The 19,546-nt window shown below is 41.6% G+C and overlaps 1 protein-coding gene across 1 annotated transcript; it reads right to left on the reverse strand.

Moving 5' to 3' along the window:
* Nucleotides 1–58: 58 nt before the first annotated feature.
* AFG2B (AAA ATPase AFG2B) lies at nt 59–19,112 on the reverse strand. The gene is made up of 9 exons (XM_075273384.1): nt 19,068–19,112; nt 9,067–10,122; nt 6,165–6,350; nt 5,259–5,417; nt 3,582–3,791; nt 3,280–3,501; nt 2,101–2,235; nt 1,812–1,937; nt 59–1,431 (listed from the first exon to the last, which is right to left on the reverse strand). The coding sequence occupies exons 2-9, from the start codon at nt 10,120–10,122 to the stop codon at nt 1,279–1,281; spliced, it is 2,247 nt and encodes a 748-aa protein (XP_075129485.1). The 5' UTR covers nt 19,068–19,112; the 3' UTR covers nt 59–1,278.
* Between the last annotated feature and the right edge of the window lie 434 nt (nt 19,113–19,546).

The raw sequence follows: 19,546 nt of genomic DNA on the forward strand, positions 1-19,546 counted from the left end.
AATTTACACAGTGTGTGCACAGAGGAAAACAAATGGATGCCAACATTATTTTTTTTAATTTTTTTTAAATTGATGGGATTTATAGAAGACATGTGGCCACTTTTGACATTAATACATCAGTACGTGCTTGCATTCTTCATGCAATAATAGTGGGACATCTTTTCTTAGAATTTTTAAAGAATATATTAAACACTGCTAAAGTGCTATTTTTTTTTTATATAGTAAATATGTATTCTCCAGGAAATCTTATCTTAGAACTCTGTTAGGGTCCATTCACACAGAGAAAAATGGTGAGGAATTTGGTGTGGAATTTCAGTGCTGAAAAAAAGCCTCCCGTTGACTTCAATGTGTTTTGTTTTTTTTCTGTGAAGTCAATGGGAGGTGTTTTTTTTTTTGTTTTTTTTTCAGCTCTGAGATTCCACACCAAATTCCTCACCATTTTTCTCCGTGTTAATGGACCCTTAGACCGTTCCTCTGTTTTTCCTCCTACAGATTTGTGAATAAATGGACAACTGGGGGTTACTATTCCCCTTGTACAGGGATACAGTCTGCCACTGCCAGTACTGAAGGAAGAGTGTCAGACCCAGTTGTCATTTTATTCATACATTTCTAGAAAGAATAGCACAGTGTAAAACTCTAAGACGAGATGAATTTTATAGGCATACAAATCCAGTATTAAAAAAAATAAAAATTAAGCCTCCAGGTCCTCTTAAACAACTGCGTGTCACCAGTTGGGCTGTCCAGACACATTTCAGTATTGTCCAATCGGTACCGACTGTGGTGACAAAGGACATGGTAACATTTGTCAACCTATTCCTAAAAATTTAGGAGGTTTAAAAGAGAAACTGCTTAAGAAAAGAAACCCCAGAATTATTTCTTGAGAAATTTGAGTATTTACTTGCACAGACATGTCCTCTTTATCATGATAGGAATACAGCGAGCTGCTCTTCTTGTGTGACATGAAGCCTCCCGTCGTCTTCATCTTTTTTTGAAGTACAAGTCTCTATATGCACTGAACAGGTATATGAAGTCTTTAGTGATGCAGATACACCAGGAGAACTATTGTAATTTCTGTTCATTGATTGTATCAATAATTACTGATAAATGTTCTTTCCTTTGCAACAGATTTGCTATGTAAAAATTTGGAAATTTGTACTAGAAAGTTACTGAGTTTATTTCTGTAACAATGGAAAAGATGGCATAGATGCTGCACAATAAAGTGTGTTATAATAACCTATTTGTTGCATGGCATCCATGAAGCTGGCAGTCATTAACTGTCTATAGGATTCCTGTATGGCCACAAAGTTTTTTAAAGGCAAGGAGGTCCTGAGCCTTCAAGGATGGGCTGTTTGTTGCTAAAGCTTGTTGGAAATGTTCTTTATTCACACATGTAGCTTGTAATCCACTTGTATTTAATGCAGTTAGTGCAGCCTGCAGGTAAAAAAAAAAATCAAAAAAAAAAATCATCAGTTTCATACACCCAACCCTGTAATCATTTGCATCTCTACGTACATTGCATTATGACAAATGCACATACAGAATCGTGGCTCAGTTTGTGACAGGAAGACACATTTTAAGCAGGAAGTGGTGTAGCTTGAAATGGGATACTTTGCTACACAATTTTGTAACAAAGTAAGCCAACAAATAGATGGTGTAATGCTAAACAAAGGGCTCTAAAGATGCATCCGATTTATTATATGGCGAGACTTGGATTTTCCGCCACATCACTGTGTGGAGCGCAGCAGTGGATAGTACAATAATGGCGATATTCTTTAAGCCATCTAAACATCCAACCAAATCTACAATCTCACCTCTTTACAAAGGTTTTGAAGGTCCGCTCCAGAGTAGAACTGTGTAGAGGCGGCCAGGTTCTCCAGGCTCACATCGCCGGCAAGTGGCACATTTGTAGTACATATTTTTAGAATTGAAAAACGGGCCTATAGCACATAAGGATATAGCAAAAAAGGAAAGAACTTAAGAGACGTTATGGCACCATGGGATTTCTGAGCAATTTTAAGAAGTGGTAACTACTTTTATTCCTTTTTATGAATATAGTTCTATGAACATTTCTTGGAAATTATGGCATCATGCCGGTTTTACCTTCTCGTCAGGGGGTGGGACGTAGAGGAGTTTGTCCAATCTCCCTGGCCGCAGTAAAGCGTCATCTAAGACATCTGGTCTGTTTGTTGCTGCAACAACCATGACAGATTTATTCAGAACTTCCTTATACTCGAGCTGAAATGTAGAGGGAAAAAAATAGGAGAAACAGCTGTCATCTAGCAATTAAAGGGGTCGGTGAGGATTATAAAAAAAAAAAAAGGGTCTTCTGTTTTCCCAAAACAGCACCAATCCTGTCTATACATTGTCTGGCATTGCCACTTCTACCCACTGAAATGAAAAGAACTGAGCTCTGCAATACTTGACACATCTATAGACAAGATGCTGCTTATGGAGGTTACATTTATCAATCAGCAAATCAATAAGGTTGTTTTGCTGACATATGGTTAAGAATTTCTGACATATTACCACGGTTTTGTAGTAAACATTGTTGTCTTTTTCAATGAGCATTACAAGATGAGATTTAGTGATGTCTGTTAGTTTATGCTGACAATGTAAAAAACAATCTCTGTGCTATGACTGCTTGAAGTTACAGGGCCAAATATGAGCGCACCGATTTCCACAATGCCGCATGCAGCGTTCTACCAACCAGGTCCCACAACACTCCAGTCAGCATATGTACCCATTAGGAGAGGCTAACTGACACTGGGGATATTATTATACAATCCATGGATCACTTGGAGGACATTGGTTTCATCATTATAAGGAATATGCAGTAGTCTATGTTTGAGCTTGAATATATGACCTTTTCTTTACAGTCTGAGGAAGGCCTGGATATTGGTCGAAACGTCATGTACTGAACACTCTACTGTACCACGTATACTGGAAATAAATAACAATAAGCATTTTTGGAGTGGAAATAAGTGCCTATTCACCGACAGAGAAAATGACACACTAGCAGCCTTCAGCCATGGACTGGCTCAGTAAGCATTACCTGTGTGTGAAGAGTAAAAACTGCTAAAGTGTCAGAATCGGTGTTGCAGGTGATATATGAGGTATTGCTTCTATTTATTTTTAACCCATTCTGAGCACTTTGACAATTTTTTCTCCATCAGAAAACCTCTTGAACATACAGCAGACACTAAACTGTCAGAAAAGACTAGTAAACATAGCTTGCATTGTCACTGTCCTCTCCCACACTGGGATGGTTTGTTAACTAACCTCTTCATTGTGGCAGTGGTCATGTTCACCCTCTAGAAGTTTTGGTTTGCCCCTGCGTTCAGTAACCTTACGCCCGACTCCATCCAGTTCATTTAGTAGCACAGAAAGAATTCTCTCTTGGACTCCAGACCCCGTTCTAATTTCTGAGCGGCACCCCACTATTGCATCTATCTCGTCTAGAAATACAATCGCTGGAGTGCTTGCTCTTGCTTGCTGGAACAGCTGTGAAGGTAAAATGAACCGTGGTACAAATCCATGTACATGTGCCAAATCTTCAGCTGATCTGTAGTCAATATTCTTACCTGTGCTAAAGTCTTTTCTGAGTCCCCCACATAAGGTGAGAAAAGCTCTGCACCACTAATGGAGAAAAAGGAACAATGGCAACTGGTAGCCACAGCTTTCACCAGGGTGGTTTTGGCACATCCAGGAGGTCCATATAGTAGAACTCCTTTGGGCAGGGTTAACCCCATCCTCATGAAAGCATCGGGGTGCTTCATGGGCCATTCAATGCTCTAGAAAGAAAGACAGACTTACATAACCATATACCAAGTTATCAGCGCTATAGAGGAAAAGATCTGGCTCCATGGCAATAGAGATGTACACGTTAGGAAATACTATATAATGAAATACCAACAATTAATCTGAAATACTTTAATAAGATGAGTATAGATGTAACAAATCCCTGTCAGTCTGCATAGTATTTCACTTGTTAGGCTTCAGGGCTGCTCTTAGTACTGTAACTGTGGATAGGAAGCTATCTACTAAAGATCTGTTTGTCAATCCGTATATTTGAATATATGTTTTTCACATCTTCATACAATTCCTACATATTCTGAGTACAGTGGAAAAATCTGAAAACTGTTACAAGTTATGCAAATAAGTCAAACAAACAACTTTGCTAGTAATACTTCATGTCACAATAAGCTGTGGGCCAAACAGTATATGCAAATATCAGGAATAAAGCCCACAGCAACATTATTAATATAGAACATCTTTACTTATACAAACGTAAAAGTCAAAAAGAGACAGTTCATAAAGGGGGAAACCGGGAATCAATCCACATACAGTTATGAAAATAAGCTCTCCGTGCACCAAGGACTTGGCTGTGTCTACTAGAACGTGTTTGTCTGGTCGCTGCCCATCACCACCACCGAACAAAGATTAGCATGTCCTGATCTGTGGTGACCACAGGCAGAAATGGGTCCTCTGCCCAGATGCAGCCACACTCCAGGTGAGCCAAATAGCTCATACTCTTACAGATTAACAGTCGATTTCCTTGGCACCGAAATGGAGCTTTCAAAGATACATTCACTATGCCACAAACATTACTACAACAGTATATCAGTGGTTTAGAAGTGATTTTGGTGGCTGTCGACTTCCTTTTAGGCCCTGCACAAACCATCTTTAGTCTGTGCTGCTGGTTGTGCTCTGCTGCCTTAGTAACTGTATTCCCGCAGTGCAGACTTCAGGGGGTTTGACCAAACGTTTAACACTTTACTGCAATAATTTAGAAAAACAACTATAATGAACATTTTCGCACTATAATGAATTTTCTGGTGCTTCAATGTTTCCACGTTCAGAAATCTGTTGGACTAAAAGATCCAAACAAATACCTACAGTGCAACATATATTGCACAAAACCAAGTCTCAGACAAGTTGGTTGGCCAAAACCATCTGTGCAACCTGTATTGCAACTTGCTGTCACATGACTATTTTAGGAGCTGCAGTTTGACAATAAATAAAACAAAAAACAAATCAAGCGGAAGGCAGGACACAGTTACATGTGCCTTGTAGACTATGATGGCAAAGTCACAAACAAAAATTGGAGTTGGATTTTGTTTTTGTGACATTTGCGTTGCAGTTGAACCAGTTAGCATGTGACATTGCAACACTATTGAGAGTTATTACATGGGATGTTACATTGTGACTTTGCAATCATTGTGTCACCCTTTGGCCCTAGCGTAAAAAAAACCTGTTACCTGTTTTAATGAACGTTTAATATCTTCTAAGCCACCAACTTGATCCCAGTACACGGGCTTAAACTCCACCTTTCCTACAGCACTACGTGCAGATGTAGGGCGAATCTTCTTGACAGCTTCATAAAAATGTTCTTTTCTGATTTGGTTTACTTGACCGTCCTAAAACAGAACATAGAACTCAATTTTTAATGTAGTTTTACTTCTGGATAGGATTACAGAGAAACCAATTATTAAGCATCCCATTATATATCTCTAATACCTAGGAACATCTATGGTCGGCTGCACCTCTCTACCACTGGGGGTGGAAGTTATTACCATACATTTACAGTATGTCATGAGAAAAGTGGCCCAAAGACTTTGGAAGAGACAGCGAGCAGGATTTGGGGCACGTACAAGTGTAGTCCTAGAAAGTCGACCAAGCTTACTAGTAAGGAACTACAGGTGCCACTGTATGGCATATTGTATGAAAAGGTCTGTGTTATAAAGCATACAGGTTACATCTTGTTCAGGAGTTCAAGCACTGAAACATTGTGACTTTTGTGTTAACTTGCATGTCTGGGTGGAAGAGGACGAATTTGCTGATAGGCTGGTGTTGAGTGATGTGGCTACCTGTCACCTCAGTGGAAAGGTCAATCATAGCCACAACATTAAAATTTGGGACACATAAAAGACTCCCCCAAAGGCCAACGCAAGTCTACGGTCTTTTTTTTGCTGAGGATATTGTCACTGGCCACTCCTACCTGGACATGTTAAAAGGAATAACTTCTGCTACAGACAGATGACAATTTACCAAATGTAGCCTATCAGCAGAATGGTGCATCTCCACATTTCCGTGTGGACACTCACTAATGGGCCCTATGTATGACAAGTAAACGTCCCCTTTTATAGAATGAACGTGCTTCTTACCTGTTGGGTCTGACGTACTACTTGCATGGCAGCATCTCTGCAGAGGGCAGTAAGGTCGGCTCCTACATAACCCACCGTCATCTCAGCCAAAGCATCTATGTCCACATCACTGTGTATAGGAAGGTTTGACGTAAGAACTTCTAGGATGGCTCTTCTTTGGCTTATTGTAGGAGCCCCAATAATGACCTGGAATGAATAAAGCATGCACATTACATTACAGAGCAGAACATGGATTTCTAGCAGTTACATTATTTTTAGTGTCTTTATAATATTTTATTTCTTCAGTTTGAGAATATGGAAGCAAATTAGTCGGTGAGTTTTAATTTAATATGAGGGGCTGTACAGTACAGTGGAGACATGGCTCTGTAACAGCCATATGTATTATAAGCTTGGAGCTGCACATTCTGAAGAAGTCAGACATATTTGAGGCAGGCTTCCTTGTCCTATCATCCAACTATTGAGTTCAGTAAAGAAACTGCTGATCATAGTTTGCCGAGGCTGCATGGAATATATCAGACTTTTGGGCAGGGCTAAGAGCGATTTCATGATGCTGAAAATCAGAATTATTCTTGATTGAAATGGTGAAAAAACTGAATTCAATGAATTGCTCTCGTGGGAATCCATCCTCAGGCCTCATTCACACGGCCAAACACTGACTCTGTGACATGTGAGTTCCATGCTATTCACAGACCACACCCCATCCTGCTCATTTGTGGGTGGTGCGCTTTCCATGGTTGATCCACTTTACATATCTGTGAAAAGCAGATTGACATGAATGTCATCCATTTTATTCACGGACCATTAGACTTTCATTGGTGCAATGCGTCCATGATGCATCAACAAAAAAAGGACACGGTCTCTGGTCTACAAAAAAACCACGGATGTCTGAATGCACACACTGAAATTAATGACTACGTATGGCATCCACATGTACAGGACTAAGGCCTTTGAAAAGGTTTGTGAACATCACATAGTTGCAAAAGTCATCACTGACTGCAAAGTCTGAGAAGTGAAACAGCAGGATTAGGAATACATGTCAGGTGAATGGATCTAAGCTGCAGTATCAGACAAGATTCTTGGACAGGAGCGGGGCTGTTTCTGGAAGAAAGCAGCCATGTTTTTCAGATCACGGACAAACCCATTAAAAGAGAAATCCTTGCTTCAAATTGCATAAAGCCGCAGCAAAACGTGGTAGTGGTTCAGCTTAATACAAATGTAAAGGAACCCTAATAGGTTACTGTTACTAGTTTACAGCCAACCCACAGTCACCAAACTGGATTACAACTAACTTGTGCTGCACCTACAGGATGGGTTTATAACTACAGTAATGCCTGGCATGTGTATAGTAAATAGCATTAAACTGAAAACCTAAGGTTTACGGCTTATCGTCATATAGGTGACAGGCCTAGTAACATGGGCTACTCATTACTACAGTTAAAAACAGCATGCAGTTCTTCAGCAAAAAAAGTGCCGTCTAAACTCAGCCATACTTGCAACTAGAAGCCAAGGCATGTAGAGGCGTTTGTGGAAATTAGTAGTAATTTGGCTTCAATCCACAGGTCACAATAACACTGGTAAAAGCAACTTATGACACTTCCTGAGAAGAAAGTCACCACGTTTTCGAAGTCCCTACAATGGATTACAGAATCTGTTATAGTCTACACAGATCACGTTTTTACGTCTGTTTAGCATACATTTACATAAACATCGATTTCACAAAAAACTGAACACTGATCTGATTCTCTCTGTTTTTCTTTTTTTATGAAGGACACAAAAACATATTATACCATATGGTTAAGTCTGTTCACAAAAACAGACAGAAACATATCCATTGTTTGGGGGTTTTTAGGCGTTGAAATTTTTTTTTTTTTAATCTGATTGGACATGTTCTCTGTCATTGGCGAGGCTTTTTATCCCCTATGTGATTTGTTAATTACACTTGCGCCCCCACAGGTAGTGACATCTCAGGCCTTTTGCTGAGGCCGCTGATTGGCCTCAGCGGTCATGTGTGACTTGGACTAAGACCGGACCGCACTGGGAGGCACCGGAGCATTGGGGAAAGGCGAGTATACATATTTTTTCCACTGCCCCCAGCCTATTTAAATAAATGTAATATCCAGTTTTACCTGGACAACCCCTTTAAGGCCAGAATTCAGACACTGCCACCATGGTAAGTTCCAGTTGACATAAGTTTCTGGGATCATTTACTACAGTAAACTGGTGTAAAAAATCTTAAGACTGGTGCACCCCCTTCAAGGAAAATGGTAAGGGGAACCCAGAAATTAAAAAAAAAAAAAAAAAAAACTGGCATAGAAGGCATAAGAAATCTAAAATGTGTTATTGTTGGGTCTGACTTATGTTACACACTAGTGTCTAGTATTGAAGCTCAAAACTAGTTAGTAAAACCTAAGTTGTGTGGGAAAGCATTACTAATGAGAAGCGCGGTCCGTTATCCCTAGATTGTGGAAATCCATGACGCCCTACTTCTCTGTTGTCTTGGTTTCAGGAGGTCTTATGCATCCAGAGCATGCAAACAAGACGATAGAGCCCACCAATAAACATGGCGTCTATGGAATCATTTTTATTACTCTGCTGAGTTCCAGTCTGCCGTACCCTCTGTGTCTTCTTAACCTTCCTTTCTCCCTGTTCTCTAATCACTTTCTATTTTATTACTACGATTTACCTTTCCCTTTGTTCTTTTTATTGGATTTATTGTTTGAGTCTGGTACGACACAGCCTTTTTTACTCCCAACCAAGCCATTCCCTGTTGCCCCCTGATATTCCTTGCTCCCCCCTCCTTTCCCTTGTCCACTCCTATGTAACACCTCAGTAGAAACTTTGTTAGATTTGTTTTTTGTTCTTAATGTTAAATATCTTAAGGGAGGATATACAAGCTATTTACCTCTCTACCAAATCTTCCGGGTCGCCTGAGAGCTGGGTCTATGACATCTGGCTGGTTTGTAGCAGCAACAATAACCATCTTGTTGTCACTGTGAATCCCATCCATAAGTGTCAAAAGTTGGCCGACAATTCGAGCTTCAGTGGAATTATTAGAGTTCCCACGTTTAGGACACAAAGAATCGATCTCATCAATAAAGAGGATACAAGGGCCAATACAAGAAGCTTTTTTGGCTTTTTCAAAAACCTTCCTTAAATTCTCCTCAGCCTCTCCAGGTCTTGATCCATGAATCATCGGCCCATCAAGGCTAATAAGATAAGCACCTACTTGTCTTGCAACAGCTTTTACCAGGAGAGTTTTACCAACTCCGGGTGGCCCAATTAAAAGCAGACCTTTAGGACACACAAGACCGAATTTCGCTATGGTCTTTGGGTAAAGAAAAGGTAGACTAAGGATCTCTTTTAGTAATGAATACGCATCATCCATTCCAGCAACCTGATATTGAGAGCGACTGTCCGATACGTTCTGCAACCACTCCAGTGTGACCGTCTCTTTAATATACACACTTGTTTTTGCTGTTATTAATCCTGCTCCTTCTGTTACTGGGTCTATGTCTAGAATTTCCACATTTGCAATAGGTGAATTTGTTAATACATACTTAGGTAAGACATAAACATTTCTTAATAAGTCCTTGACAATCTCAAGCAGAGTGGTTTCTGATACAGTTATTTTCTCTTCCATATTTTTCAGTATAACTTTCACGGTCACTTTTTTTAACTTGACAGATTCAATTTTTTTTAGGTGATTTAGAGAAACAGAGTCTGTATAATCTATGACTGGTTTAGGTGATGTGGAACACATGAGGTCAGCTTGTAGGAAGCCATTACAAAGATCTTTTCTCGGCCAAGCAGTACAGAGGCAGCTGCCACTGGGCAAAAATACGACAACTGGGAATCCAATCTTAAGTCCCAGATCAGACATTGCTTTGGGTCCCATCCTACATCGTTGGGTTCCATGGTCTTCAGGATTTAGAGGCAAAAACCTAAGCGCCATGTCCATCTGTAAAAAAATAACACTATAATTACTTACAAAAGAACAAATATTTTCAACATACTGTACAAAATCCGTATGCACTATTCCTGCAATGCTCGAGTCTGGCTGTTGTGCCCTACCTTGGATATAAATCCCTAAACAACTCTGTCACCTGCTGGAACCTGCCCCTATACTTGAAGGCTCTACCTATTATTTATTATGCTTACTTATATAGCGCCATCATATTCCACAGTGCTTTACAGATATTGACGGTCACTGTCCCATATAGGGCTCACAATCTAAATTCCCTAACGGTATGTCTTTGGTGTGTGGGAGGAAACCGGTCCCCGGAAGAAACCCACGCAAACACGGGGAGAACATACAAACTCCTTGCAGATGTTATCCATGAAAGGATTTGAACCCAGGACTCCAGCGCTAACCACTGAGCCACCGTGCTACCTATCAGTCGCAAAAGAGAAAAAGATTCCCATATACCATGTTTTGCCCTTGCGAACAAGGCTTATCAGGGGATAATAGCTAAGGGACAGTGGAGACTAACACCAATACCTAAAACATGTGTGGTCAAATTCTGCTCTTCCTCTCTGCATTTGATTGCACAGTCTGCAGGTGCCTGGGTCACATGCTCAGTAGAGATGGCACTATCTCAATCTCTACTGCGCAGTAGTCACAGGTGCTTCCGGTCTCTGCACATGCTAGGAGAGTGAAGGAGAAGTGTCTCCAGCCTGCGCACAGTAAAAAGAACGAGCCGTCTCTCAGAAAGGAAGATAGGTAAGTATGATGCTACTGGTGGTGGTGGGCTGAGTTAGTTAGTTAGTAGTGAGCAGGATAGCTTAGCTAGGGAGGAGGTGTAACTGAGTAAGAGAGGAATGGCAGCAGTGAGAGGGAGGTAGTGTGGAAGGTACACAGGAAGCTACACCATGTAAACAAATGCAGAGAATGCCAGGAGCTTCCATAGACACCCAGAAATCACTCAAAACACTGCTAAAGGTATATGGGTAACCCATTACTAACACACCTTTAAAAAAAATAAAGATTTTTTGCCCGGAAAGTCCATTTAAGGGTGCATTCACACAGAGAAAAATGGCAAGGAATTTGTTGTGGAATTTCAGCGCTGAAAAAAAAAAGCCTCCCATTGACTTCTGCTAGCAGAAAAAGGAATCCATTGAAGTCAATGGGAGGCTTTTTTTTGTGTTGCAATTCCACACCAAATCCTTACCATTTTCCTCTGTGTGAATGGACCCTAATAAAGAAATTTGTTTCCTCCTTCTTTTCACTCTGTTCTTTAATAGCTTTTGTATCCATCTTCAGCCTCACATACAGAAGTCTGTGAGGAGAATTTATTAACTAATTCTGTGCAGTGATAGAGTCTTACGCTAGGTTCACACCTGCGTTCAGGTTTCCATTCTTCGGGTCCACTTAAAGACCAAAAAAAAACCCGGAAACCAATGTGCTTAAAAAACGGTTACCCGTGGACCCCATAGACTATAATGGGGTCCGAAGGGTTTCCACTTGAAAAATGCAGAGAGAAAAGTCTTGCAAGCATTTTTTAAACAGAATGGGGAACAGAATCTCCCAATGGAAACCAGGTGCAAGTGTGAACCTAGTCTTAGGGTTGGTTCACATCTGCGTTTGGTAATCCATTTAGGGAGTCTGCATGGGGACCCCCCACCGAACGGACTACCAAACGCACTGGCAAGCGGTGTGCAGTGAAAGCACACGGACCCCATAGACTATAATGGGTCCGTGCGCTTTCCGCAAGATCTCCGCACAAGTCATGCGGACAAAAAAGTAAATTGTGAACTACTTTTCTGTCCGCATATTCCGTGCAGAGGTCGCGCAGAAAGCACATAGACCCATTATAGTTTATGGGGATCCCTGTGCTTTTACTGCACATCGCTTGCCAGTGCGTTCTGGGGGAAGGGGTCCCCACACGGACTCCCCAAACGGATTACCAAGCGCAGATGTGAACCAACCCTTAGTCTCCCCTCTCCATAGAATTCTATATAAAAAGTAACTGATAAGTGAAGGAAACATTTTTTTTAACCCCTTAGCGACCCTTGACGTAACTGTACGTCATGGGTCGCATGGGGATGTATGGAGCAAGCTCACACGCTGAGCTCGCTCCATACACGGCAGATGCCGGCTGTATAATACAGCCAGGACCTGCCACTAACAGCAGCGGTCGGTGCCCGAGCTGATCACTGCTGTTAACCCTTTACACACTGCGGTCAAACGTGACCGCAGTGTGTAAACGGCGCCGGCGGCACGGGCGCCGCCATGTTTTGCCGATCGCCGCCCTCCTGAACGTCACAAGAGGGCGGTGATCGGTTGCTATGACAGCCGGAAGCCTATTGAAGGCTTCCAGGCTTGTCTCTGCACGAGATCTATTAGACGATGCCAGAGGCATCGTCTAATAGAAGTGCTGGGATTCTGCTATTCACTGCAGTACTGTAGTATTGCAGTGAATAGTATGAGCGATCAGACCCCCTAGGTTTCAAGGTACCTAAGGGGTCTGATCATAAATGTATAACAAGAAAAAAAAAAGTTTTTAAAAGTATTAAAAAAATTAAAAAAATATAAAAGTTCAAATCACCCCCCTTTCCCTAGATTAGCTATAAAAGTAATTAAAGAACATTAAACATAAACATATTAGGTATCCCCGCGCTCCAAAATGCCCGAACTATTAGAATATTAAAACATTTATCCCGTACTGCGAATGGCGTAGCGGCAAAAAAAATAAAAACAGCCAAAAAGCGTTTTTTTCAACACTTTGCCTCCTATAAAAAATTGAATAAAAAGTGATCAAACCATCAGATCTTTCCCCAAATGGTATCAATAGAAACGTCATCTTGTCCCGCATAAAAAGACACCACAACCAGCTCCATACATGGAAATATGAAAAAGTTACAGGTGTTAGAACATGATGACACAATTTTTTTTTTCTATTTTGCAAAGTTTATCATTTTTTTAAAAGTATCAAAACATTTCAAATACTATATAAATTTGGTATCAGCGTGTTCGTACTGACACGTAGAACACAGGTAACATGTCATTTGTACCAAACAGTGAACGCTGTAAAAATTAAACCCATAAGAAAATGGCGCAAATGCATTTTTTCTCCAATTGCACCTCATTCTGAATTTTTTTCCAGCTTTCCAGTACATTGCACAGCATATTGAATGGTGCCATTACAAAGTACAATTTGTCCCGCAAACAATAAGCCATCATGTGACTCTGTGAACTGAAAAATGAAAAAGTTATGGCTCTTGAAATGTGAGGAGGGTAAAACGAAAATGCGAAACCAAAAAATGGCCTGGTCCTTAAGGGGTTAATAACATATGTTACAAAGTTTCTTGTATTTTGTACTATATGTTTATGAAAAGATGTTATAATAAAAATTGTCTGCATCCTGTTATTTTGTGACTATTAAAGCTGTGATTTGTCTGTAAAAGTTAAAAAAACAAAAATAAAGATTCAAAGTGACAGCCAAGTTGCAACTGAACAGGATTTGCATGTGTAAACTTTACATAACTGGCACCTCGGGGCCAAAAATCTATTTGACTTTTTTGCAACTGCTGTGTTAGAAACACGTTAGTGAACATTCTTACTACCATTATGGACATCCGTTGCTATCATCCATCATAGGATGAAAGCTATGGACATTAACAGTAGTAAAGTAAAACACATAGACAGAGCCCCCTCTGTCTGGTGTCTGTTATCATTGTATAAATATATATATATATATATATATATATATATATATATATATATATATATATATATATATATATATAGTACAATAGTACAGACCAAAAGTTTGGACATACCTTCTCATTCAAAGAGTTTTCTGTATTTTCAGGACTATGAAAATTGTAGATTGACACTGAAGACATCAAAACTATGAAGTAACACATGTGGAATTATATACTTAACAAAAAAGTTTGAAATAACTGAAAATCTGTCTTATATTCTCGGTTCTTCAAAGTAGCCATCTTTTGCTTTGATTACTGCTTTGCACACTCTTGTCATTCTCTTGATGAGCTTCAAGAGGTAGTCACCAGAAATGGTCTTCCAACAGTCCTGAAGGAGTTCCCATAGATGCTTAACACTTGTTGGTCCTTTTGCCTTCACTCTGCGGTCCAGCTCACCCCAAACCATCTCGATTGGGTTCAGGTCTGGTGACTGTGGAGACCAGGTCATCTGACGTAGCACCCCATCACTCTCCTTCTTGGTCATATAGCCCTTACACAGCCTGGAGGTGTGTTTGGGATCATTGCCCTGTTGAAAAATAAATGATGGTCCAAATAAACGCAAACCAGATGGAATAGCATGCCGCTGCAAGATGCTGTGGTAGCCATGCTGGTTCAGTATGCCTTCGATTTTGAATAAATCCCCAACAGTGTCACCAGCAAAGCACCCCCACACCATCACACCTCCTCCTCCATACTTCACAATGGGAACCAGGCATGTAGAGTCCATCCGTTCACCTTTTCTGCGTTGCACAAAGACACGGTGGTTGGAACCAAAGATCCCAAATCTGGACTCATCAGACCAAAGCACAGATTTCCACTGGTCTAATGTTTATTCCTTGTGTTCTTTAGCCCAAACAAGTTTCTTCTGCTTGTTGCCTGTCCTTATCAGTGGTTTTCTAGCAGCTATTTTACCATGAAGGCCTGCTGCACAAAGTCTCCTCTTACCAGTTGTTGTAGAGATGTGTCTGCTGCTAGAAATCTGTGTGGCATTGACCTGGTCTCTAATCTGAGCTGCTCTTAGCCTGTGATTTCTGAGGCTGGTGACTCGGATTAATTTATCCTCCGCAGCAGAGGTGACTCTTGGTCTTCCTTTCCTGGAGCGGTCCTCATGTGAGCTAGGTTCCTTGTAGCGCTTGATGGTTTTTGCAACTGCACTTGGGGACACTTTCAAAGTTTTCCAATTTTTCGGACTGACTGAACTTCATTTCTTAAAGTAATGATGGCCACTCGTTTTTCTTTACTTAGTTGCTTTTTTTCTTGCCATAATAAAAATTCTAAGAGTCTATTCAGTAGGACTTTCAGCTGTGTACCCACCTGACTTCTATACAACACAACTGATGGTCCCAACCCCATTTATAAAGCAAGTAATCCCACTTATTAAACCTGACAGGGCACACCTGTGAAGTGAAAACCATTTCCAGTGACTACCTCTTGAAGCTCATCAAGAGAACGCAAAGAGTGTGCAAAGCAGTAATCAAAGCAAAAGGTGGCTACTTTGAAGAACCTAGAATATAAGACGTATTTTCCGTTGTTTCACACTTTTTTTGTTAAGTATATAATTCCACATGTGTTAATTCATAGTTTTGATGCCTTCAGTGTGAATCTACAAATTTTCATAGTCATGAAAATACAGAAAACTCTTTGAATGAGAAGGTGTGTCCGAACTTTTGGTCTGTACTATATAGTTGTTTTTTTTAATGTTTCATCTTCTAGGACGTCCTCTGGGATTTATCAATTTCTGGAACAACCCCTTTAAACCACATACCCTTTTAATATAGTCTTGAGAAATGGCCTATAACTAGACATTGTGCTATTTTAGGCCGCAACACATAGTATGGTCCCTTAATATGCTCTGTCTGACAGGGGAAGCCTCAATTGTTGTGGCCAGTGGGCACATTGTTCCTTTAGAGCTGTCATTTTCATTCAAACAGGATGTAAATGAGGAAGAGGAGCAGAAGTAAAGCCAAAAGGGAAACACAATGGGGTAGATTCATGAAAACTGGTGTTACTGGCTCACAGATTTCTGGCATAAATTATGAGAAAATCAGCTCCTGCCTGTCCCCTTTTGAGGGAATTGGCGATGTTGGCACAGAAGTAAAAAAAAAAAAAGGTCACAAAACGCTGATTTGCACAAAAAAAAAATTGTGACTTTTTTTTTTGCGTAATAGGTATAATATAATCTGCTCCAGTGAGTGCAGGAAGTTAAAAGGGTTGTCCGAGTGCTGTTGATGGGCCAATAACACAAAAAGCCATTATTCACTTCTCCTCAGTCCTCCATTTTCAGCAATTTCACACAAAGTCACACAACCGTCTCCAAGATTTCTCCTGTGCATCTCCCATACTCTGGAACTCCTTACCAAGACACATAAGACTGACCCCCACAATCACAGGATTCAAGAAGGCGCTGAAGACTCACCTATTCAGGAAGGCCTACAACCTCCAATAACACTATCACCGCACTGACATCTATACAGTCTTCCCCTCTCCTTCTGTCTCTATCCCCCTTCCCTCATAGATTGTAAGCCCTTGCGGGCAGGGCCCTCTACCCCACTGTGCCAGTCAGTCATTGTTAGTATTACATCTACCTGCATATTCTGTGTACTGTATGTAACCCCCAAATGTAAAGCACCATGGAATTAATGGTGCTATATAAATAAATAATAATAATTTCAGTTCTCACGTCCCCTGGCTGTTTGTGTGAGGTGACCACTGCTGCCAATCACAATCGGCATGTAAAGGGATCACCACTGAGGCCTGTGAATGGCTGCAGCAGTCACTTGACACAAATGGGATGTCACAACTGACATCCAATGGAGCATGAAAATAGAAGACTGGTTCTACTGCCGCTGGTAATGGGGGATTGAGGAGAGGCAAGTAATTTTTTTCTTTATGTTACTGGACCTATCAGCAACACTATTCTTAAAAATATAAGTTGGGCAACCCCTTCATTTTTGAGTCTAGTAGAGTGCACAGACACCGTAGATCACAGCAGATTACAAAGTCCTGCATGTCCGACTATGTGTCCGGTTAAAAAAAAACAAAAACGGTTTCACCGCGGAAAGGCACAAAACGCTCAGCAGTAGAGATGAGCGAACAGCACGCACCCATAGAAATGAATGGAAGCACCTGTGACGCCGGCCGGCCGCCGGCAAAGTCAGCGTGCCAGGTGCTTCATTCATTTCTATGGGTGCGTGCTGTTCGGATCGGCTGATCCGAACAGTGTTCGCTCATCTCTACTCAGCAGAATTGCTTAAAGCGCACATGGGCGCAGATGTGAACCCGCCCTCACTTGCTTTTTTTCCCTGCTAGTGACTTTTCAGCTAGCAGGAAAAAGAAGTGGCATGACCTATCTTCCACATCTCGAGACTCACCCTGGATTAGGCCCATTCATCCGGGCCTAATCAGGAGTGGGATGCCGTGTGGAAAATAACACAGGATGGAAAATGTTTCCTCTGTGTGAACTTAAATTGGATGGTATTCATAGTTGTAACAAATTTGTTACTTAAAAAAAAAAAAAAAAGTATCCTTATGGAAGAATTGCAACTTCCTCGCATAGTGACAAATGGAGAGGTATTAGAAATCAGTAGATTAGACTAGTAGATCATGATGCAGTCATAGGAAGATTTCGATACTAATATCACACATAGCAGCAATATTACATGACTGCACTGTGTAATACTATTGCCAATATTATTTTGATAACATTCCACTCCTAGAAACACTGCCGTGAAATCCGTGGCGGTTTACAGCACATGCAAAGTGGAAAAGGTTCTGGCTGCACAGAAATACCCGTAGTGGTGGAAATGCTGCAATATCAAAAACACTGGCATTTTTGTAAAACGCAGCATGTCAATTATACCTATTGAAATGTTGTAGTCTTTTCCGCAGTGCCACGCATGCCCTTAGCCCCCAGGTGGCGGAAAAGAAGCTTTTTATTGTTCCAGACTTTTCTTTTGAGCCAATGCCAAGAGCAGCTACAATAAGTATAGAAAATATATAGGGAATACAAAATCTGCAACAAAAAGAAAAAGCAGCTTTTCTGCAATATGGGGGCAAAGGGCAGGTTCACACCTGCACCCGGTCTCCGCTTTCAGGTTTCCGTCTTCTACAGAGACAAACTGGACAGGGGACGGAAACCCGGCAGTCAGTTTTCAAGCCCATTCACTTGAATGGGTTTGCAAAGTGACCGCCTGTGTGCATCTTCTGCCTCTCCACGGCAAAACTTTTTTTTTTTAACCAGACACAAAGTCGGACATGCAGGACTTTGTGTCCGGTAGAAAAAAACAAAACATTTTCGCTGGGGAGAGGTAGAAGACGCACATGGGCAGTTTCTCTTGGTAGAAGACAGAAAACCAAAAGCGGAGACCGGGCACAGGTGTGAACCCACCCTTAGTCTATAGGTATATTCCTACCTATAGAAACTGTGTAACAAGAGTTGTTGTTTTTTTTTATGCTGTAAAATACACATCATACTCATCCCCCACTACTCCTATGTAAGGGGGCGTTCACACTACCGTCGGTGTCCGACATGTAGTGTCCGCTCCAAATCTGTCACGGACACTAGGAGCGGACACTAGCTGTGTCCGTGACAGCTGTCATTTATTTCAATGGGCATCGGGTGCGTTGTTTTGCACTCCGTGCCCGTCCTTTAGAACGCACCCGATGCCCATTGAAATAAATGACAGCTGTCATGAACACAGCTAGTGTCCGCTCCTAGCGTCCGTGACAGATTTTGAGCGGACACTACATGTCGGACACTGACGGTAGTGTGAACGCTCCCTAACCACTCAGTTTCTCTAACCTGAGCTCCAGTAATGACATTTCAATCCAGACAAGCAAACACCATGTAAACAAATACACAAGATGCCAGGAGCTGCCACAGACACCGAGCCATCACTGCTGAAGGTATATGGGTGCACTTATTAACCCATTACTAGCACTAGCAGATCTTTTCCCCGGAGAACCCCTTTAAGCACTTCATTCCAGCACGTACTAACATGGCGAGTATGACTACTGTTATTTCACTGCAGTCTAAAGCTTTGGATGAAGACTTTCCTGGACTGACACCGCCTATAACGGGATGTATATGAGAACGTTCGATCATGTCCAATACTTGAGGCGACATTACATCTACTACATTGCTACTACAGCCCGACCCCACGTGTACTCCACCCGTGCACGAGCAGTATCACGCCTTACCACAATGTCGTGCGGAGCTGCGCCTGTATGTATGACGGCACGGGAAGGGGCGGAGCCTCTCCAGGAGGTGGGGGTTGCCTTGGTAACCGGTCAGCGCTGAGTACAGGAAGCGTGAGAGGAGCACGAGCAGCAGTGGGGCAGTGGGGGAGGAGGGCGGTGCTGCTGCAGAGGGCTGTATAGCGGATAGGCGTGAAGGGACAGGCCTGGGGTGTTTTACATAGGACTGCATATTGTGGAGGGGTCTGAAGGGAAAGCCTGATGTGTACAGGGAATTGCATGTGGAGAGGGCTGAAGGAAAATTCTTCTGTTGTTTATATGGGACTAACAGGTTGGAGAGGCCATTTACATGGGACTGCGTGTTGCAGGGGCTGAAGAATAGAGATGCTGATGTTTACTTGGGACTTCATGTTGGAGGGGGGCTGAAAATTGAGAGGTCTTTATTTATTAATGTGGGCCTGTATGTCAGAGGGGGCTGAAGT

Source organism: Leptodactylus fuscus, chromosome 5, assembly GCF_031893055.1.
Source record: "Leptodactylus fuscus isolate aLepFus1 chromosome 5, aLepFus1.hap2, whole genome shotgun sequence".
Lineage (NCBI taxonomy): Eukaryota > Metazoa > Chordata > Amphibia > Anura > Leptodactylidae > Leptodactylus > Leptodactylus fuscus.

Coding starts and splice junctions, on each gene's coding strand:
- AFG2B (XM_075273384.1), bottom strand. CDS start 10,122: ATGGACATGGCGCTTAGGTTTTTGCCTCTAAATCCTGAAGACCATGGA. Junction 5,418..6,164: donor TAGTACGTCAGACCCAACAG/GTAAGAAGCACG, acceptor GTTCTGTTTTAG/GACGGTCAAGTAAACCAAAT. Junction 3,792..5,258: donor TTAAACGTTCATTAAAACAG/GTAACAGGTTTT, acceptor CTTTCTTTCTAG/AGCATTGAATGGCCCATGAA.